Source organism: Eutrema salsugineum, unplaced genomic scaffold (genome assembly GCF_000478725.1).
Source record: "Eutrema salsugineum unplaced genomic scaffold, Eutsalg1_0 scaffold_10, whole genome shotgun sequence".
In the NCBI taxonomy this organism is placed as follows: domain Eukaryota; kingdom Viridiplantae; phylum Streptophyta; class Magnoliopsida; order Brassicales; family Brassicaceae; genus Eutrema; species Eutrema salsugineum.
This window is the reverse complement of record NW_006256908.1, coordinates 4,280,337-4,303,028: the sequence shown is the minus strand read 5'-3', so window position 1 is coordinate 4,303,028 and position 22,692 is coordinate 4,280,337. Positions and strand designations below refer to the sequence as shown.

The following is a 22,692-nucleotide window of genomic DNA, read 5'->3' as shown; positions in this document are numbered from 1 at the left end:
GAGTCCTGCTGGCGTGATTTAGAATAGTAATTATCACAACCTCCAACTACAATATATAAATATACCACCCACACCCACTCCGGAAATTGAAAATTAACATTAGACTCATATAACTAACAAACAAACACTTAGCATTAAATAATAGCATTAACATTTCAAGTTTTTAGTTGAAAAAAAAACATAATTTAAGAAAAAAAGTCCAAAATTTTAATATTTGTGACATAGGAGAGAGATAGAGTGATGGTTAAGCAGCGGGCAAGAACCGAAGAGGCATCATAAGAGTTGACGAGAATTTATGAAATAATAACGGAAGAGTCAGTGATCGATTGACACGTGGCACATTCTCAGACCATTACGAGATCCAACGGTGATCGATGGCACAACTTTCGAAGAAGAATTGTGTAATTTGAAGAGCAAAAAAAAAAAGAGTTTGTCTGAAGGAAACTGTGGCTCTTTGACTATCAGAGATTTTCAATTGTTTCACAAAAAAAAAAAAAGTCTAAATCCCTGAAATCTCCTCCTTTCCTTAATGAGCCTTTATAAATTTTCCACAGCTTTGAGTTTTTTAATCCTTAAACTGGCCAGTTCAACTTCAATCCCACGCGCGTGTATATACCCATTAAATAATTATTTCAAATATTTGTTTACTATACTCTACATATGAACATGCTTAAATTACAAATTCAACTTGCACGAAAGTAAAGAAAATTCTCCAACTATTTGAATTTGAGTCATTTCTTGACTGACCCAACCAAAAAAATCAACTTTAAACGGTTATTCGATTGAACGCGTGAGTTTAACGCGCTTGTTTACGAGAGTGAACAGTAGACACACGTTTCAAAAAACCTCCTGAGTTAAAACTCTACTCCTTGCCTTAGCCACGAGTCAACCCTCTTCGCGTCGAGAGAGCTCGGTGGATATAATTAAATTAAAAACAATTTTATTTATTTATTTTTTGTTTCTCTCAGCTTCATCAATTTTTTTCCTTTTTAGATTTAACACACAAAAAACAGAATAATAATATTATAATATCTCTGATATATGAGTATTTTTTCTTCTTCTTATATTCTCTTTTCCTTTATAATTTCCACTCAAAAAATCATTTTCCTTGCACAGAAGTCAACTCTTTCTCTCTCTCTCTCTCATCTTCTTCAACCTCTGCCTCTACCATGGATGAACAACTTCAATTGTAATCTAAACCTTCAAAATTTCTCTAAACTCGTCACTGTTATTCTGAAATCCTCAGATTTTTCAAAAGAAACAAAAAAGTATTGGTTTTTAAGATGGGTAACGGAATTACGAAGCTGAGTAAATGTTTCACCGGCGAAGGAGAAACTCGCCGGAGAAAAGAGATGAAGATTATGGAACCGGATCCTCTCGACGAAGGTTTAGGCCACTCCTTCTGTTACGTCCGACCCGACCCGACCCGGATTTCGTCTTCTAAAGTTCACTCAGAGGAAGATACGACGACGACGACGTTTCGTACGATCTCCGGTGCATCAGTGAGCGCAAACGCCGCCACTCCGCTCTCTACCTCTCTCTACGATCCGTACGGACACATCGACAGAGCCGCCGCGTTCGATTGCACGACGTCGTTTTCGTCGATCCCTTTGCAGCCGATCCCGAGGAGCTCCGGTCCGATTGTTCCCGGGTCGGGTCCGTTAGAAAGAGGATTTCTCTCCGGTCCGATTGAGAGAGGATTCATGTCCGGTCCGCTTGATGGTTTAGGTTTATTCTCCGGTCCGCTTGATAAAATCGGTCCTGAATCCGATCAATTCCAGCGTAGCTTCTCTCATGGTTTAGCCACTCGGGTCGGGTCAAGAAAAGAAGCTTTAGTCCGGGTTCTCCGTCGAGCGATCTCGAAGACGATTAACCGAGGACAGAACTCGATCGTGGCTCCGATTAAAACGGTTAAAGAACCCGATTGGGTATTCGGGTCGGATAAAACCCGGAATCAGCAGCACCAGCACCACAACCACAACGAGAATCTCACCGTGAATAGCTTGAATTTCAGTAGCGAAGGAAGCCTAGACGACGACGTTTCGCTCGAAAGCCAGAATCTTCAGTGGGCCCAAGGGAAAGCCGGTGAGGATCGTGTACACGTCGTCGTATCGGAAGAACACGGATGGCTCTTCGTCGGGATCTACGATGGATTCAACGGTCCAGATGCGCCGGATTATCTCCTCTCACATTTATACCCAGCTGTTCATCGTGAGCTCAAGGGATTGCTATGGGACGATCCCAAAATCGAATCAAATCCTCAAGACTCTTCCTTTGGCTGCGTTGATCAAGACAGTAACAACAATCCTTGTCCGAGCGGAAACTGCGATTCGAGCTCGGAGAAAAAGTCAAAGAACGACGATCGGAAGTCAAGGAAATGGGAGGAAAGTCAACGACGGTGGAGATGCGAATGGGATCGAGAAAGGCTCGATCTTGACCGTTTATTAAAGGATAAGATCCATCGGAGAAGTACCGGGTCGTCGGATCCGGACTCTTCGGACGTTTTAACGGCTTTATCAGAAGCTCTAAGGAAGACGGAGGAAGCTTATCTGGAGAATGCAGATATGATGCTCGACGAAAATCCTGAACTAGCTTTGATGGGTTCTTGTGTTCTGGTGATGTTGATGAAAGGTGAAGATGTTTACTTGATGAATGTGGGAGATAGTAGAGCAGTGCTTGGGCAAAAAGGAGAGACGGATTATTGGTTAGGGAAGATAAGACAAGATTTGGAACGAATCAACGAAGAAACGATGAATGATTTCGATGGTGGTTGCGAAGGAGAACGAGCTAGTTTGGTTCCGAATTTATCGGCTTTTCAACTTACTGTTGATCATAGCACAAACGTAGAAGAGGTAAAGAACTATGTCGCATAGCATTTTACGCGTGTTTTATCGAGTGATTTTGTGATGTTTTTGGTTGATGAGTCCGGTTTTTGTTGTTCAGGAAGTTGATAGAATAAGAAAGGAGCATCCAGATGATGCTAGTGCAGTGTCTAATGAACGAGTTAAAGGTTCATTGAAGGTCACAAGAGCTTTTGGCGCCGGTTTCCTCAAGCAGGTACTTAACATTCTTGGCGATATCAATTCTGCTCTGCTTTTCTTGGATTGGATCTAAATTGAACTTTGTGGATACAAATCTTTTGCAGCCTAGATGGAATAATGCGCTTCTTGAAATGTTTCAAATCGATTACAAAGGGACGTCTCCTTACATCAATTGTTTGCCATCGCTTTACCATCATAGATTAGGATCAAAAGACAGGTTTCTGATTCTATCATCTGATGGTCTCTACCAATACTTTACAAATGAAGAAGCGGTTTCAGAGGTCGAGCTATTCATCACGTTACAGCCCGAAGGTGACCCGGCTCAACACTTGGTTCAAGAACTTCTTTTCCGTGCTGCCAAGAAAGCTGGTAATCTATCGGAAAAATTCTGATGAGAAGAGCTTTGATTCAAAGCATTGAGTCTGATGAAAAATCAATATTAAAATCTTTTGTTATTGATCTTTTTCAGGTATGGATTTTCATGAACTGCTTGAGATACCACAAGGGGAACGGAGACGGTACCACGATGATGTTTCCATTGTAGTGATCTCTTTAGAAGGAAGAATGTGGAAATCTTGTGTATAAAGTTATAAACAAAAACCATATATGAACATAGAGAAAAACTCTAAGTGTTGAGTTTGAGTTTAAGTCTTGAACAAAATGAAACTCATCGAATCTAAAACCTCAGAAACTCAGGGGAAGATTATGCAGTTATGTATTGTATTATGTTAATAAACAGTAAGAAACAAAGTTTTGCCGCTGATATAAAACATACAAGTCTCATTAAACACAAGTCTCACAAGTCATGATTTTATCTATCTGTTTTGATTGTTTTTTGGTTCACTTCATAAATGTACATATTCAACGAGGAATCCTAGTCTTTAAAACCAACTCTTTGACTTAGAATTTAAGACGATTTGTATAGATTTCGATATTTGTGGAAACCCTTGGCTTATTGGTCAATGCAAGCTATTGAAGTAGTAGTTATGTGTCTTCCAACTCCTAACTGTAATGGAATAGAGAAGTAAATGTGGGAAGAGGAAGAAGAGGAAGAAGAGGAAGTGGTGGATATGAATTTGAGAGAGAGAGAGAGAGAGAGAGAGAGAGAGAGAGAGAGAGAGAGAGAGAGAGAGTTAAAGAAGCTATCTACTCTTGTTCCATTTATGGTTCAAAAACTCTCTTCACTTAACTCTCTTACTTCCCGCCAAATCGTGGCCTCTCTTTCTGTTTCTGTCCTGTTTCCACCAATTCAGGCAACACAAAATTTGGATCTTTCTGTTTTAAGTGCCCCTTGTACATTTCTCAAATCCAGCCAATCTTCATTTTCATGTAGAGATGTACATTAAGTTGAAAACAATCGGATACTTGGAAAATTAACCTTTTTTGGTCAACGTCATTACCATGAACAAATTCAAATCTATAGGTGGTGTGGTTATGTGTTTAACAATTAACATTTATATTTACTATGGACTAGACCTATAAACACTAGAGTCTCAAAACACTGAAGTCTTGGCTGGATTTGTATTCTTTGTTACTCATGTATTTTAATTTTTAATGGAAAACTTTTTTTCGAAAAGCAAAATGTAAACGTTGTGGTGGTGATCTAGTACTCACTCAGAAATCAGATTTTCCTCCTTTGGCAGAGTTCGAATCCTCTTACCGCGATTTTAATCATTGGACACCCATAGACATCTTACATGACAAGAAAATCCAGATTTCTATAAATTTTTGAAAATGATCATGACACATAAAATAATTATAATCAACCATAAAATATTTAAATAACAAATACATTATCAATCTAGAAAATTCTAAAATGATGATTTTTAATGTAATTTCAAGAGTTTAAGTTTTGAAAAATGATAATTTTTTTTCGAAAAAGTTATTTTTATTAATTAGAAATCATATAGTCAGAATACAATGTGAAGAAATGATAATTAGATAATTAATCAGATGTTTATATGCAGATATAATAATATTAATGAAAATGTATCAATTTTTGTAGATATGTTATTTAAAAAATAATAATAAATAAAGATTGTATGAAGTCTATGGTCTAGCTTAAGACACACGGACCAACAAAGACCAAAGTTCTTCTGAATGAGAGACTAGTTAGGATTCTTTTGCATAAATAAAAAGTTGGTATGGAGTTGGAAACTTCATATAAGTGTAGATAAATTAAGGACTTGGAAGCTTGTTATGCTAAAAAAGAAAATTAAAGAGATAATTTTTCTCTAATTTATATAATTTATTTGTTCCCTTGATATAATAGAAAAAATTATGATCCACTTTTACTTAACATGTATAAATATTTGTGATCCCTCTTAATGTTTAAATTTCAAAATAAATCTAGGACAAAAAAAATCAAATCTATAGTGATAAACACATATACCTTATAGTATTTAATTTTACCTATAGGGCCTAACTGATAAACACATATACCTTACAGAAATTAATTTAGTTTAAATTTAGTAGATAAAATTAGTCAAATTATATAATTTTGGTCTAATCATTGATATCTACTAGTAGTAATTATTTTGTAAAAATTGCTTTTCTCAATCTCTCTTTCTTTTTGTTAAATAATTTAAAAGGTGGTAAGAGATTCGCCATTTTTCTTCATACAGTTATAATAAGCTCTTTGTTCTTTCTTCCTCCTCGCTCTGCGCACCATTCAATCAATCCTCCCGAGCAAGCAAGCAAAGCTTCTTCCATATTTCTTCTTCAGACCGATTCGTGCTCTCGAATCCCCCAGTCTTCGTCCCTCGTCTCTAAGCGTAAGCTCTCTTTCATTTTCTCATCTCTGATTTTCCCTCCAATGAACTGTTTTCTATTGTTGATTTCAAATCATTAGGAGGGATTAAGTAGAGAGATCGATTTTGCTTAAAGATTCCAGTTCCATTTTCGCCACCTTTCATGGATGTAATTGTACAAGTTTTGGATTGGGAATCGAAACTCACTGTGTTGTAGAGACTGATGTTTAGGAAATTGAAGTTTTTAAGCTATGGGATTAGTTGATTTAGGAACCCTAATTCCGGTTCAGTGACACATACTTCTCAGAAACCAGCACTGATTACTCCTAAATTGATGTGAGGCAGAATCATTGTGTTCTTCCCTTTGACATCCTTTTTCTTTATCATTGTTTAAAAACACTCTGTGTCTCTTCCCTTTTGGCAGGAGCTATGACCATGAATTTTTCGTTGATTTCATATCCAAGTGACAATGTTCTGAGATTCTCGGTCGCAAGCCGGTTGTTCTCTCGTGAATTGGTTAGGTTTGATGAGAACTGGAAGAAAAAATACACCAGTTTACCTTGTCGTCCTACGAGTAAGGTTTTTTCGTCAAGACATGTTGTGCCAAGGCACTTGGAAGATTTGTCGATTGCTAAGAGTAAGAAGAGTCTACCAAGAAGAGAGCCTGTAGAAAAGCTTGGCTTTGTGAGGACTTTGTTAATTGATAATTATGATAGTTATACATTCAATATATATCAGGCACTGACTACTATTAATGGAGGTAACTTCATCTCCTCTGTCTCTCTCTCTGTTAGTCGCTATACAGTTTGCATAGATTATGCGTTTTTCATTCCAGTTGTTGTATCATGTGTAGTGCCTCCTGTAGTTATTCGAAATGATGAGTGGACGTGGGAAGAAGCTTACCGTTACTTATATGAAGATGTTGCTTTCGATAATATTGTAATATCGCCTGGACCTGGTTCGCCGATGTGCCCAGCTGATATAGGTATGAGCCAGTATTTCTTGATTTTTTGCGTTATCTGCCATTGTAAACCCACCTTTGTTTGTATTTTCTTAAACATCACTTTGGCTCTGCAGGAATATGTCTTCGTCTTTTGCTTGAATGTCGTGATATTCCAATTCTAGGTGTCTGCCTTGGCCACCAGGTACTCCTATCTTCATAAAAGATGACAGCACTTCCGAATATTTCTGAGCATTTTGGGTCTTACGTCCTACATTGTCATGAAAATGAGGAGTTTATCTCTCTCTGAACTTATGTAAACCAAGGCAACATGATTTTACAGGCACTGGGTTATGTTCATGGAGCTCAAGTGGTGCATGCCCCAGAACCAGTCCATGGACGGTTGAGGTATGAGGAATGTTGTGATTTCACTATGCATGACTTTTTCGAATACTCTGTCTTCTAATAATAAGCTTCTTTTTTCCTGAAATGAATTTTTGTCGACTGAAATGTTGATAATTGGTCATATCTCTTCAGTGTCTGCTAGATACTCTACTAACGATTTCCATCTACCTCATGTAGTGGGATTGAACATGATGGGAACATATTGTTTTCTGATATTCCATCCGGGAGAGCCTCTGATTTCAAGGCAGGTCATCTACTTTTTTTTACATGCAACAGTCATTGATCTCCTTAGATACAAAGTACAAACTTGTGTGGGGGATTCAAATTTTCAGGTTGTTAGATACCATTCGCTGATCATAGATAGGGAATCACTGCCAAAGGAACTTGTACCAATTGCGTGGACGATTTATAATGACACTGGTTCTTTCTCCGAGAAGAAGTTTTGTGTTCCTGGGAATAACACTGGGAGCCGAGTAGGGGACGGATCTGTCAATTCTAATTCAGAGAAGTTGGAAAGTCAAAGTCATCGGACTTCGTCCCAAGCTGCTGGAAAACAAAATAGATACATTCTCATGGGCATCATGCACTCTACATTTCCCCATTATGGTTTACAGGTTTGGTGTTTATTAGAGATCATATTTGGACTAAGTTTCCTTCATTGTTCTGCTGTCTTTGATATACATTTTACTTTCAGTTTCATCCAGAGAGTATTGCTACCACCTATGGAAGTCAAATATTCAAGAATTTCAAAGACATAACTGTGGATTATTGGAGTCGCTGCGAGTCTCCATCCTTGGTTCGAAGAAGCATAAATGATACGGGTGAGCTTAATGGTTAGATTGTCATTTCAGCTTCTCTCATCTGTTTTTCCATTCGGAGACCTCGTTTTATGTTTTAGTGTTCTGTGGCGTTACTTCATAATTAACTGTCTCGGAGCTTCTCCTGAATAATAAATATTTTTTAGCAAACATGCAGGTGCCTGGTGCCAGTCAATTGCTGAAAGAACTTTCCAGAACTAGAAGTACAGTAAATGGTTCTAGCTATAATGGGAGCCTTAAGAAGTCGCTGTTTACTGCCAAGGCAAATGGTGTAGACGTCTTCGATCTGGTGGATTTATCATACCCAAAACCTCATGCAAAATTCCTGAGGTTAAAATGGAAGAAGCTTGAACGTTTTGCACATAAAGTTGGTGGAGCAAGAAATATGTTCGTGGAACTCTTTGGCAAGACTCAAGGGAAGGATGCTTTTTGGCTGGATACTTCTTCTAGTGACAAGGTTAGTAGTCTAGTCTCCTGAAGTTGCAATTGTTGCTGGTATTGTTGTTGCTCGTGACAAGGTTTTTACTCTAATGAATGTTTCTTTCAATTACATTGTTCTAGGCTAGAGGGCGATTTTCTTTCATGGGCGGTAAAGGTGGATCCCTCTGGAAGCAGTTGACATTTAGTTTATCTGATCAAAGGTTTTACGCATGACCTACTCTTTCTCTATCGGCATAAAGGTTTATGTTCTTTTTATTACTTGAGCGCCATAACCCTTCCACCTGCAAATTTTCTTACTGTACCTATGTGCTTTGGTCATCATGCAACTATATTGATATGGCTGAGATTTGCCTCACAGTGATGTATCGTATCACGGGAACTGAAACTTTGAACTTATGACTTTGTGTTTTTCAGCGAGAGTAAATCTAAACATGCTGGACACCTTCTGATTGAAGATGCTCACGGTTCTACTGAGAAACGATTCTTGGAAGAAGGCTTTCTTGATTTTCTTCGTAAGGTTTGTCAAAAGACTTTACTCTAGTATGGACTTACTCTGGTAAATTTACGACATAGCTGGTCTAGTGGACCATTTAAGGCATAATATTAACAATCTTGGAGTTTGATATATTTTCTGCTGTGAAACCATGAAAAGTTACTCAAACTGTATTCTTATTAGGAGCTTTCATCTATCTCCTATGATGAGAAGGACTTCGAAGGGTTACCTTTTGATTTTTGCGGTGGATACGTAGGTTGTATTGGGTACGTGTTAAATCATTTAGACTGTGAATCTCTCTATCTAAGCCTATTTCATAAGTGGGTTTCTACTGTACTTTTTGGTCCTAATACCTAACCGTATGAAGACTGCTGGTATGAATGCTTAATTACCTTTTCTTGTATTGCAGGTATGATATTAAAGTCGAATGTGGAATGCCAAATAATCGTCACAAATCCAAGGCTCCAGATGCATGTTTTTTCTTCGCAGATAATGTTGTCGCCATTGATCATCAACTTGATGATGTTTATGTATTATCTCTTCACGAAGAGGGCAATGCAGAAACCTCTTTCCTGAATGATACTGAAGAGAAGCTCATTACCCTCAAGGTTTCGTCCACAAGAAAGTGGAAGGATCAAACTGTTCCTGCTAGGGATTCATCTCAATGCGAATCAAGTTTTGTCCCTGACAAACCCCGAGAGCAGTATATCAACGATGTTCAGAGCTGTCTAAAGTATATCAAAGACGGGGAGAGCTACGAGCTTTGTCTAACTACTCAGAACAGATGTAGAATAGGGAATACTGATCCTTTGGGACTTTATCTCCACCTGAGAGAGAAGAATCCAGCACCATATGCAGCTTTTCTCAACTTTTCAAATGCAAATTTGTCCTTATGCTGTTCATCCCCTGAAAGGTTTCTTCAGTTGGACAGAAATGGAATGCTAGAAGCAAAACCGATTAAAGGTACTATAGCTCGTGGCTCCACACCCGAAGAAGATGAACTTCTTAAACTGCAATTGAAACTCAGGTACACCGAACACGTTTTTCCCATTCTTTTAGCATTTACATATCTTGAAAGTCTCGGATTGTTCTAAAATCTCGACAATGCTGCTCCTTAACCTTCCTAAGAAAGAGTAACTCTAAACAGTGCTGCTCCATAGAATGATATCTCTTACGCCATTTACGCTATTTCCTAAGAAGCACGTAGCATTTTTTCATTCTTATAATTGAGATTTTATGGTAGTGGGTCTTATACATTCTACTTTCTAACTTAACCAACGTTTGTGCCATATCTCTCTGTTTTCATCTTCTACTATAGCTTAACTCTTGGCCAAATTGTGTTTCTGAACAGTTCGTGGTTTTAACATTTGATTTAACCTGTCTTTCTTTCTCTGTCTTTTAAATCAGTGAGAAGAATCAAGCCGAGAATCTAATGATTGTTGACCTTCTGAGAAATGATCTGGGCCGTGTATGTGAGCCTGGTTCAGTCCATGTACCTAACCTCATGGACGTGGAATCATACACAACAGTACACACAATGGTGAGCACGATCCGTGGACTGAAAAAACCAGACATTAGTCCGGTGGAATGTGTAAGAGCAGCATTCCCTGGCGGTTCAATGACAGGTGCTCCTAAACTAAGATCCGTTGAGATTCTTGATTCTCTAGAGAACTGTTCGAGAGGCCTTTACTCTGGCTCAATCGGTTATTTCTCGTATAATGGCACGTTTGATCTGAATATCGTGATAAGAACAGTGGTGATACATGAAGATGAAGCTTCCATTGGAGCAGGAGGAGCAATCGTTGCGTTATCAAACCCTGAAGAGGAGTTTGAGGAAATGATTCTTAAGACTAGAGCTCCTGCTAATGCCGTCATGGAGTTTTGTAATGGTTCTGTGATAGACAATGATCAGAGGAGACACTAGTAGTGTCGGACTTGGACTCTGGATTCGTTAACCCGATGGATGGTAAAGCCAAAGGGCTTTTCTCATCCATCGGATTTAGTCGGGTTTTGTTGTGTTGTGTGGCTTAAGACAGTTATCATTTTTGTTATTTTTTAAATTATATTACTCTAAAATCTCTATAGAAAAAAAATATAGATAAACAGATATATTATAGTTGTAAGAGAAAATTTCTCAAAAATAGTTATGTCATTGATGTGATCTCAAATAAAGTTTCTTGGATTTTATTAAGTAGTTTCTTACCCTTACACCTAAATTTTGTAACCCCACTACAACATTTCTTTCACTTTCACAATTTGAGTACTAGGTTTCATTTATTGAGTACAGACTGCAAATGTGATTGATATTCATGAATCATTGGACAGTTGCTTGCAAAATAATTTATGATGAAATTAAAAAAAAAAACAAATTTAATTGATCAGAAGGTACGAGTTTGGGTTCAACAACTTATAGAAAGGTTGATCTCTATTGGTGGACAACATGCATGATTTAGTTTAGGATTTAATACCATTATACATAGAATTATAAAAGATTTTCAAATGTATTTAGTAGAATTTGAGAAATGCGGATAAGTGGGACGGTGATTCCTACCTCTAACACATTATTTTACCTTAAATGTATAATTGAAATCTGGTTGTCCTCTCTGGCTCTCTCTAGTAGAATTAAATGACCACACAAAAAATTAAGGCAGAGTTATTGAGAATTGGATTTATAAAGATTTTGATTAATTTTAAAAGTCATGATATTTGTTAAATCTTTAAGAGTTTTGTTAGATTTGTAAAACTTGTAAAGAGTTATGTAAATTTAATAGTAGATTTGATATGACAAACTTTGAAAATCCAAAAATATAGGTACTATTTTGAAAATCATGATTTATGAGTTATATTGTAAAGACATTATTCTAATAATACTAGATTATAACAGAATCATAAAATCATTAAAATACAAACTTTTTGAATAACAATGAATTTTGATTAAATTATAAAAATCATCAAACTAATAACAATGAATTTTTAAAATCTTTTTACGAATAACAGTGAATTCTATTAAGAATAAAAAAAATCTACAAACCAATAACCATAAAATCTTAAACTCTAAAAATATTCATAAATCAACCTCTCAGTAACATTCTCTAAAATAATAGAAATTTGGGTATAAGTATTAACAACAATGTATCCAAAGCCATTTAAGTATTTAATTTGTATATCATCTGAGTAGCCGAATATTGAAATAGCTAAATAATAAAATAGTAAAATTAATAGGATAAAAAAGAGTTAAAATTAAATAAATTTAAGATGCCACAAAATTATTATTTATTAGATGAACAAAGTGTTGTATAAACTAATTATAAATTTAAAACATGTGAGATAGATTGAAAAGTAACTTATTAATTTTTTTTTATTATTTATTTTTATTATTTTGATAATATGCTTTTGAATCACGTTTTCAAAACTTGAAAAATTACATAACATTAGTATTACAAAAATAAGATCGTATTTGTAAAAAGATTGATATAGAACAATGAATACATGGGTTGATATTAAGATAATTAAAATGTAACTGCCAAAACAGTTGTATGGGCTGTGATGTGATGCCTTTTTGTTTGTTTGTTAAGGCGTTGTGATGTGAATTGTGTAAATTCCTTGGAATAAAACAAATTAATATAAACATTATAATAAGTTCTTGGACAAATATCATGTATGAAGAAGACAAGATTATGTAATGATCTTTAGCTGTCCATAGAGATATATGTGCGGCCAAAACTACATTATTAGTAGTCAATGATTGTAATTACTGAAATTGAAACTAGAAACCACAAGAAGAAAAATAGAAGGGTAGAAGGAGGAAATAGAAAATGGGAGGCAAAATGATTGAGCATGAGATATAATTCAATTATGCTCCATGAGAGTGTATGCTTAACTTTTGTTTTTCCCATTTTTCACTGGTAAAAGTGGATAAATTATCAGCTATTTCATCTTTTTATCTGAACAAGAAGTTAAATTAATTATCTGCTTAACATCAGTTGTTGATTGGGATAACTTTGTAAAAGAATCCTGAGAATTTAGATTTAAGATTCTCTTTAATTTAAAAACAGTGATGAAAAAAGTGATATACTTTTTGGTGGTAGATGGTGATAAATAATGTGATCTTCAACAAATCTAACAAACGCATTTGGTGCCACCATTTCACATATTTTTTTTCTTTCTCCTTTGTGTGCTAAGGCACGTTATTAAGCGCATCTTACTAAGATATTTTCTTAACATAAAATCAAATTGGATTAATTTCAAATCAATACAAGTTTATTTATTATTTTCCCTTTTATTTGTAATGAATTTGGATTATGTTGTTATTTTTGTCCGGTTAGTATTACCAAGATTCTCCCGTGATTTGATTGAACGTTTCTATCTACGTGAAGAAATCTTGGATCTATTTACTTTTTGGAAGTAGAGCCTTTATAAACTCGAAAAAGAAAACAAACTTTTTCTACCAAGTATAACACAAATCATCACTACTTTTAAATGTACTAAAAAAATAGTAGGAGTATTGCTTTAGTTATTTTGTTTAAAATATTTCGGAGCTGAATTTCTTGTCTCCCATGCCTTTTGTTATTTTGAAAAAAAGAAACACATGCGTTGGGGTTTTGTTAAAAGACAATATTACACATCTTAATCTAATAAAATCGGACAATCCGATTAGATATCTAGCCATCAATTTTGTTTTGTTTTGTTATTAGTTTATACATAACAGAGACAAAACATGTACAATATCTATTATTAGTGTTGACTTTCGTTACCTTTCTTGCTTTCCATTGACAAATTGTTGAGATATGTCAATAGAATCTAAACTTTGTATCAAAAACATTTAAGATGTTTGTCAGTTAGGTGTGTAGTTTAATGTCATCGGATTGTTTTTTAATCGCCATAGAGTATAGACTATAACGATTCGTTTATTTTGTCAGTTAAATCGATATACACACAAAAGGTAATGGATGTATGATAGATCAAATTAAATGGCACTTAAGTTAAAGATATGGTGATGTGTATCATGTATGAGTGTATGTATAGGTGGGTGTGTGATATAACATAGAAGGTATAGGAGATCGATGTTCATCACATGCATGCATCAAAGTTAGGATCAGAGAGAGATAGAGAGAGAGTGAATATTAGGAAATGATGATTTAACCAAAATTGAATAAGATGAAAGAGACGTGCTATCTTACTTTGGACACTAAATTCAATAATTTCTTTTAGCTTATGAATAAAGGAAAGTAATTGACCTTTTTCTTTTCAACCAACAAAACTGGCCTTTTCCCGTTTCCATGTCAATACGCTTTCAAGCATTCTTTATCTTTACACAATTCTTATATATCTTTTGCTATTTTGATTTATTTGGTTGAAAAACAACTTCAACAATTCAATATGAGAATTAGACGCATAGAATTTTTTTTTAAATTTTTTTACATGAGTTTATTTATAGTTTAATGTCGGTTTTTTTTAGTAGGAGATCAGAACATAAACGCTACAAGAAATAGTTAATGTCTAATGCACATGCAATTTCATCAAAATTTTGGAAGTAACAGTTATTTCACCAAAAAATTTCGTCAGTTTTAAATCGTTAGAAATTAATATTTGTTAGAAATTTGTCAAAAATTTCTACGAATTTCAGACAAAATTTTTTGGAGGATTTGAAACATAAATTTTAAAAATTGGTATTAAATTTAAATGAGGTTTGTTATTCTTATTCACAAAATATCATTTTTATTTTCTTTGCTACTAAATACGGTTTGATTATTTGATTAAATAATCTTCTGCATCTTAAATCAAAATGTGTTCTTAAAATGCGGGAAACATGTGATTGGTTTCAAGATTAACCAAGTTTGACGAAAAGCTTACTATATAAAAAAGCAACCTTACATAAAGTATATTTGTTGCATCGGATCCTTCAACATATAACTAAAACCCCGAATGTTCTCAAATTTATTTATTTTACAAATACACAATTACTTTAAACATGTTTCTACATAGTATTACCATTATATAAAGCAAATTAAGCCACCAAAAAAGCCATAAACTCTCTCTCTCTCTCTTTCTCTCTCCCTCTCTCACATCACTCATCAAAACTATTTCATTCTCTTCCCTTTTACGTTTGAGCTACGTTTCTTCTGAAAGATGGGTTTCTCGGACGCTGGAATTTGTCTCTCCGATCAAAACAACCTCTGCGAAACGGAGCTAGGGTTCCTTCGTGTACCCTCTCTAGGGTTTTCAGACCGGAGCGTTCAAGAATCACGGCAAGATCAAGATCTTGAAACTAAATCCCAAGAATCAACAAATTGTTCACTCGGAAAAGGAGTAAGGGTAAAGAAGGAAGAAGAAGAAGAGAAAGAAGAAGAAGATTTCTGTAAGACTCCAACACGCCACGACCAAATTCTCCCGGCGATTCCAAATATTTGTCCGCCGGCGCCGAGGAAACCTAAGGGAGTCCCGTCGAGAAGTTTGAAGGTTAGAAACTCTTATAGAAGCAGGAGAATGATCATTCTGAATGTTTCTAGAGAGATTGATTGTATGTTTCATTCAGCATCTCTATGTAACAAAATTAAGAAAGCCAGACATATCTGATGTGTTTCTTATGTATGTAATAACTTAGCTACGTATAATCAAATTGTAATAAATTTACGAGTTGTATAATGTAGTGATGATATACTGTTTCAGTTTCATTTTCTTTGTTTAAGTTATTATTTCTTTCTTTAGGTAGTAGAATATATATATTTTTTTGACAAGCGACGAGGCTTTTAATTTTGGGTCCGTGAAATATTTAGAGGCGCATACGCTTTTTGAATGCTTCTTTTTTCTTTTCTTTTTTCTCTCGTGATTTTCATATTAGTTGTACATTGGAAATAATCGGTGATTAAAGTACATACTTTCTAAGCATTGGAATATATAATAGAGTTGGTAAATTACTTATGTAAAGGAGGACTTGAAAAGATAATTAAATTGCATTTTGTTAGCTAAACAAGATTTTAAATGCTTTGATCACTGAAATCAAGGTGAATGTGTTTTCCCATATTGCCTACTATCAAGTTTCTAGTGGCCCTATGCAAGGTTTTACAATTAATTATTAACAGAAAAAAGAATTATCGATCAATGTACATAAGAACTTTTATAAATACGAATATCATCGATAGAAAATTATCTATAATAACCTACATTTTTTTGGAAATAGCTATAATAACCCCTCTAATATATTATTACTCACATAACCTACTAATTCTTTAAATAAATCTATAATTCTAAAATTACCCTTTCTATTTTTATAATTTTGTTTTCAGAAACGTTTATATTAAATAATTATTTTTAAACGAAAATTAGTACTACATCCAGTGGCGGAGCTAGAAAAAAAATTTACGGAGTCAATTTTAATTTATAATGTATTTTAAACAAATTTTACAGGAGTCATTTAGCTAAATTATTAATATTATATCTAGTTTTTACATAAAAAATACAAATATTTATAAAAAAATTGAATTTCACCTGGGTCAATTGCACCAGATGACCTAATATGATTTTAGTATTTTTCTTTTGAATCACTTCTCTGATGAATATCATAAGCTGGTTATGACTAATATCAGGTCCATACTTGAAACATTTTTTGGAGAAAAAAAACTTCGTAAGTTAAACTAGGAAAATAACTTCTACACCAATCAGAAGCTTTTTAAAATTTAATTATAAAAACAAAAAAAAAGAACACAAAAATATATAAATATACACTCAAGCCTACGTGGATAATTAAGAAATGTTAGAATTTTAACAGTAGTAAACTTAAATTTTCTGTTAAACTAACAAACAATATACATAACCAACACACATATTAATGTGATTAATTAGACATGATTTCATAAAAAATAATTATAATTAATCAGCAGACTTGCATAAAGTATATAAGTGACTTTAGATTATGATTACAGAGACTCATATTTTGTCTATGTTTATTTGTAAATATTTTTGAAAAATTTAAATAGGCGATCTCGTAGACTTATGTTTAGTAGACTTGAAAATCTCATCTAGCAGACTTTAGACAAGTCTATGGATAGAATCTTCAAATCTGTCAAAAACACGAAGACTTTAAGCAAGTCTACCAAATATATGCAGATCTAACGTAAGTCAGCTGACTTGAATTTTAAAGTGTGTCAGAAGATTGTAAATTTCATATAAGTCTGTTGAAATCGAAAGTAAATCTGCAAGATAGATTTTTAAAGTCTGTCAAAACTTATAAACTTCATGAAAGTTTGCAGTCTACCAAAATTTTGAAGTCTGATAACGCAGAGTATCTCCAGATTTCAAATCACTCTGCGTTATCAAATTTTGAAGTCTACCAAAATTTATAGACTTTACGAAAAATATGCCGAATAATTTTGGATTAAATATAAGTCTATAGAATTGAGTATTGAAATCCACCGAAATTCTTTAGACTTCTCGAGTGTCTACCAAATATATGCAGATTTAATATGAGTCTGCATGATTGGTTATTGAAGTCTGCAAAAAACTAATAGACTTTATGCAAGTCTATCAATTGTTTGAAAACTTAAGGTAAATCTACCTATGAAATACAGTAAAAACTCTATAAATTAATAATGTTGAGACTTTGATATTTTATTAATTTATAGAGTTATTAATTTATAGATTTCAAAGAAAAAATTATTTTTTATTTTTTATTAATTTTAAAAAGATTATATAATTTTAAAAAAAAAATTCTAAAATTTAAGATGAGTTTCAAAAAGATTTTAATTTAAAATGAATAAAAAGCATCACTATATTCGTATTTTAGTAGATTATCTCATATATATGTTTAAAATTAGATTTTTTATGATATTAATAGGACCATAAATTTACATAGAAGTTTTGTTAAAGTTATTATCTTATTATCTTATCGAATTGTGTCATATTTTAAACTGGTTCAATTTGGAACTATGAAAAATTATTAATTTATAGTGTTATTAATTTATCGAGTATTAATTTATAGAATTTTTATTGTATGTCGAAACATGCAGACTTGAAAAGTCTACCAAAACATAGTAGACTTCACATTATTGTATTTTCTCAAATAAAGAAGTTTTCTTCTTAATAAAATAATTGATTTGTATTTAATGTTTGTTTTATTATTGCTGATTTGATTTCCTTAAATAAATTTTTCATTTTTAAAAGTTTCCTTAAATATGTTTTTCTAATTATTTTAATTTGGGCAAAGAGAAATTTATTATGGGTAATATAGGAAAATATCTTCTAAAATTTTTGAAAAATATTAGTATGTTATTTTGGCTATTTCTAATATTTTTAGGGTTATTGTAGCAAATTTCTCCAATATAATTAATGAACCTATGTATCACCTGTTTTCTATCTAATAATAAAAGTAGATGTTAAAAAAAGGTTATTTAAACAGTATTCACAAGTGTGGGTATTTTATGTACACTTATCGAAGTGGGCTAAAAAAGAATAGAAGCCCAAGCCCAAATGCTTCGACTTATCTAACGAGTAGAAGAATGTTATTTTACATTGGTCAATTTGGAGTAATGATCTATCTAAGAACTACTTTAACTCTATTACGAGAGAAACCCTTATCTGTAATATGTTTTATTATATATACTATGAAGTTGTGGTTGCTGAATTTTACCAAATTTTTCCACCTTAATACAATTAATCCTCCTGAAAAAAATAAATATAAACATGTATATGATATGTTCTCCAATTGACAATGGACTAATCATCTATTCTATTAAAACAGAAGCACTTTTAGTGTCTGTTTCCAAACATCCCTAAACTTTTTTTATACATTTTATTTTATATTATAATTAATTTTAAAAATTGGTTACTAATTTAGATATTGTTAGATTTCCTTAAATATTAATTTAAATTTTAAATTATTCAATTTTTTTATAAATTAAATTTAATCACGAAAATTTAGATTTAATTTAATTTAAAATTCAAAAAATATAATAATTTTAATTACTTTAGAATTCCTTAAATACATGTTAGATTTAATTTAAAATTTTGAATTTAAATAATATTTTTATAATAGCACAAATGGTAAACAAATATCTTATTGTATTGTTTATCATAATCAATCCGTCTAAAACATCAAATATTTAATATTGGTAAATTTTTATATTTTACAATAATATGATAGAGCAAGTTAAAGTTATACATTTATAATAACAGTCTTATACAGATTAGTTTGTCAAAACATATAAGATATTAAAAAATGATTTGAGATAACTAAACGGACGGGTTAGCTAATTCATAGATGTATAAATTGTTTATGTGTAAATCTAAATTTACATAATAACAAAGTTCATAATTAACATTATAAATCAATATATACTTAATTAATTCATATTCTTATTATACTTAATAGATAAATCTATACTATTCAAAGTTAAATATGATAACAAAGTTCTTGAATTAAAAAAAATAACAAAAATAAATTTTATTAGAAAAATTATATTAGAAATAAAAAATGAAAAATTTCCGTGCGGATGCACGGGTTAAAATTAATTAATTTTTTATAATAAAGATAAAGACAATTAAAGAAACTCTAATTCTCCCCCAAACAAAACAGTGTTTGGGATTGAGTTAAACATTGGAGTGCATATAGCTCCGGCATTAAAATGTAAAAAGTATTGGTACAAACACTTTGTATACGCTAATGCCAAGAGTCCAAGATCATATGGTACTCCAATGCTTGTTCAGTCCTAATCAATGGCCTCAAAAAATAAGTTGAATTTCTCCACAATATATAAGTGGCTGATCTAGATTTGAAAAATTCATGCAAATTACATTTGTTTTCGTCAGAAAGAAAGGTTATGCAGCAAACTAGTCCATTGAAAGACTACGTTTGGTACAACTTAAAAGTTAAAACCATCGTTTCTGTTAGATAGTTCAGTTTCAACATACTAATATGGTGGGATACTTTTATTCTTTGTGGCTCCATCATATATAATTTCATAACTCAACGGATTTTCCTTGGTTGAGTTATGAATTTCTTAAAAAGAATATTATTGCTAGTTGAATAATACATCAGAGAAGCATATAGTCCACAAGTGGCTATGTCTCAGCGATACAATAATATCGTGAAATTTTTTCAAACAAACTTTTTTTTATCACATTGACCATGAAATCTAAGTTCATATAACATTAGATAAAGTAAAAGAAGCTGAGTGACTTCATAATCTCGTGGAAGATATCTCGATGATATAGAAAAACCAGTGTGAGCATTAAGTATACATTGTGATAGTCAGTTAACTATAATTTGGGCAATGAGTTTTGTGCATATTAGTTAGTTCTGTCTTTTAAGAATAAGACATAAAACCATTAGACAATTGATCTCAATAGATTATCCAACCTGATGACAACCAAGAATCATATATAAATCTATCAAGAAGAATGAGTTTAAAGACAACTGGAAAGTCCTGTGAAATTATTAAGATATCAGTGGAAACTAGTACTGACATATTACATATATGATCCTTGTTTTCGGGAGAGAGAGAACTTAGATATGGCATTTACAATTCTCTAAAAATGACTTTATTAATTAATATCGAAACAAATGAAGTACTGTAATGAATGACAGTTTTGACCCACATAGAAAATAATTAATAATACTAATTTGTGATTGGTCGAAACGATCGGCGTACACTTTCCGATGAGCGCGCATGCATGCATGGCGTCTTTTCTCGAATCCTCCATTTTCGTAAATTTATAACTGTAATCTCACTTCCCGCTTCACTTCACTATCATTCACATCTTGCGTTGCTGATCACTTCTTTTGTTTGAGATTTAAGTTATTGTCTCCAGAACCAGATCTATCCATTTTAATATTTCAAACACATTCAACCTCTTTTACATTAACTTTGATGTGATAGTCTGGTTTCTTTGTAAACTAATATCTTTCGATTTTGATAAACATGCAGATTTTGTATCAAACATGGCGTCTAAGTCAAGCGTAGCGGCTCATGCAAGTTACACATCCAAACTATCGATTGAAGATCGAATGGCCCTCGTTGTTAAGCGAGTGGGTGAGGTTAAGGGATTGGTTCGTAGGAGCCCCCTTTACTGGGAATCTATAGAATTGTTAGCGAAAGACGAGGGTTCACGAGGCATATTCTATGCACTTCCAGATGATTGTAAGCTGGATTATCTAAAACGAAAGTTCATGGTCAAAAAAAGAGAAAAAAGAAAGTTAATGGTCACCAAGAGGGAACTGGAAGAGTCTGACTCCGATGACGAATCCGATGACGAATCGGATTACGAATCCGAATGACATATTATGGTTTTATGTTCAGGGTCATTTTGTTGTGCTTGAATTAGATGTTGTGTGGATTATGAACTTGGCTTTGGTTTTATATAATGATAAATGTTATAGTGATTTCCATGGAGTATATATTTTTAGTTATGACTTGTGTTTTGTGATATATATTCTGGACAAAAAATGATGCTCTACTGTGGACGAGAGAACAATTTTTTAGCAACGAGCTACTTTATTATGATGAATTATGGATTCAATTCCAATTCGAGGTGAACAAAAATTATTTTTGTGTCTCTGAAGTGAAACTGTGAAAGTAATGAACTTACACGCATTTGTGACCCTTATTATAATTGACCACCGAAGATAAGTCCTACTTTTTAATAAGTTCTAACAAATCCATGATAATTTTGTAAAATTTTAACAGGTCCGGCCTGTAGAGAAGGCGTGATTACACGCATAGATTACACATAAATTTGAACAAAGCATAGTACACAGATTTTTAGTATAGTATATAGATTATATTCTTTTACATTGCAAGAAACATTAACTTGTTTCTCATCAGAAAGAAGGTTATATATGCCTTGTTTTACGTTCTACAACCAACTTAGTGTATACTTCTCCAGTTTTTGTTTAAGGAGATGGAAGTGAGAAACAAGCACTTGTTTCCAGTTGCCACATCAACAGTTTCTATGTAGGCGTGTTCTTCCGTATTACGATTAGTTACAAATGATTTAAAGATTTCTCCTACTCAAATCATAACATCCGTTTAAGCCTTTACCAAAAAAAAGAGTACGGGACCTACGTTAAGCTTTTACCCAAAAAAAGGAGGATAATATAAGCCTTTACCATCGCTAAGCCAAACCATTAACAATTAAAAAACATCTGTTTTAGCCTTATGAATCTTGGAAATATATGATTTGACTTCGAATAAGATAAAACGGAATTAATAATTAAAGAAGTGCATGAAAATACAATAGGAAGGACGAAGGAGTCACATAAAACGGTACGGGAGGTCCTATGTGAAGCAGTCAAACACGTGTTTATGTCACTCTTTTTGACTTCAAATTTGTTATATTTTTATGATTTCCGATTTTTGTAGTTTAAGTCACCAACACAAAATTTAGAAGTTATTGTAGGAAATCATAGTAATGATATCGAACCAATATAAATAGTTGGTACGGTCTGTTAACCCTAGAATGAACGAAGAAACATATGAAAATGATCGGAACAATGTATAACAACAACAAAATTTGATAGTGACTTTACTTATATCAAATTTACTATATTCAAACATATATATTTAATAGCAATTTGGATTGACTCTGGTGAGTTTTTTTCGTATAGTTATTTAGTATTTATAAGAAATTAAATTAACTACACCTTATGCAATTTGTTGCGTTAAGTGGGTTTTAAGGAAACATTTCTGAACATCGATTCAACTAGCTATGGTCGTCTCTTTCGATTCTAAAGACGTAGGAGCAATATTTCATATTGTTTGTCAAAAAATGTTTTATCTTAAGTTTTATATGTTCATGGGATATTTTATCT

The 22,692-nt window shown here is 32.9% G+C and overlaps 4 protein-coding genes across 4 annotated transcripts; all 4 read left to right on the top strand.

The window, feature by feature from the left end:
* The first annotated feature begins 1,116 nt into the window (after positions 1 to 1,116).
* On the top strand, positions 1,117 to 3,811 carry LOC18027501 (probable protein phosphatase 2C 23). Its single transcript, XM_006409861.2, has 4 exons — positions 1,117 to 2,852; positions 2,944 to 3,057; positions 3,146 to 3,410; positions 3,511 to 3,811. Exons 1-4 carry the CDS (start codon positions 1,284 to 1,286, stop codon positions 3,624 to 3,626), a joined length of 2,064 nt encoding a protein of 687 aa, XP_006409924.1. The 5' UTR covers positions 1,117 to 1,283; the 3' UTR covers positions 3,627 to 3,811.
* A 1,872-nt stretch (positions 3,812 to 5,683) lies between these two features.
* Positions 5,684 to 11,063, top strand: LOC18027500 (aminodeoxychorismate synthase, chloroplastic). The gene is made up of 14 exons (XM_006409860.2): positions 5,684 to 5,815; positions 6,216 to 6,551; positions 6,645 to 6,776; positions 6,869 to 6,936; positions 7,075 to 7,139; positions 7,314 to 7,380; positions 7,469 to 7,750; positions 7,831 to 7,957; positions 8,101 to 8,411; positions 8,516 to 8,595; positions 8,810 to 8,912; positions 9,072 to 9,154; positions 9,298 to 9,915; positions 10,296 to 11,063. The coding sequence occupies exons 2-14, from the start codon at positions 6,221 to 6,223 to the stop codon at positions 10,810 to 10,812; spliced, it is 2,784 nt and encodes a 927-aa protein (XP_006409923.1). The 5' UTR covers positions 5,684 to 5,815; positions 6,216 to 6,220; the 3' UTR covers positions 10,813 to 11,063.
* A 3,832-nt stretch (positions 11,064 to 14,895) lies between these two features.
* LOC18027499 (cyclin-dependent protein kinase inhibitor SMR10) lies at positions 14,896 to 15,553 on the top strand. Its single transcript, XM_006409859.2, has one exon. It carries the CDS (start codon positions 15,018 to 15,020, stop codon positions 15,462 to 15,464), a length of 447 nt encoding a protein of 148 aa, XP_006409922.1. The 5' UTR covers positions 14,896 to 15,017; the 3' UTR covers positions 15,465 to 15,553.
* Positions 15,554 to 20,823: 5,270 nt separating this feature from the next.
* Positions 20,824 to 21,159, top strand: LOC18027498. Its single transcript, XM_006409858.1, has one exon. The coding sequence runs from the start codon at positions 20,824 to 20,826 to the stop codon at positions 21,157 to 21,159; it is 336 nt and encodes a 111-aa protein (XP_006409921.1).
* The last annotated feature ends 1,533 nt before the right edge of the window (positions 21,160 to 22,692 follow it).

Excerpts from the sequence above, each read along its gene's own strand:
- LOC18027498 (XM_006409858.1), top strand. The coding sequence starts at position 20,824 with ATGGCGTCTAAGTCAAGCGTAGCGGCTCATGCAAGTTACACATCCAAA.
- LOC18027499 (XM_006409859.2), top strand. The coding sequence starts at position 15,018 with ATGGGTTTCTCGGACGCTGGAATTTGTCTCTCCGATCAAAACAACCTC.
- LOC18027501 (XM_006409861.2), top strand. The coding sequence starts at position 1,284 with ATGGGTAACGGAATTACGAAGCTGAGTAAATGTTTCACCGGCGAAGGA. Across the intron at positions 2,853-2,943 it reads ATAGCACAAACGTAGAAGAG|GAAGTTGATAGAATAAGAAA; the intron begins GTAAAGAACTAT and ends TTTGTTGTTCAG. Across the intron at positions 3,411-3,510 it reads CCGTGCTGCCAAGAAAGCTG|GTATGGATTTTCATGAACTG; the intron begins GTAATCTATCGG and ends GATCTTTTTCAG.
- LOC18027500 (XM_006409860.2), top strand. The coding sequence starts at position 6,221 with ATGACCATGAATTTTTCGTTGATTTCATATCCAAGTGACAATGTTCTG. Across the intron at positions 7,381-7,468 it reads GGAGAGCCTCTGATTTCAAG|GTTGTTAGATACCATTCGCT; the intron begins GCAGGTCATCTA and ends TCAAATTTTCAG. Across the intron at positions 8,596-8,809 it reads TTTAGTTTATCTGATCAAAG|CGAGAGTAAATCTAAACATG; the intron begins GTTTTACGCATG and ends TGTGTTTTTCAG.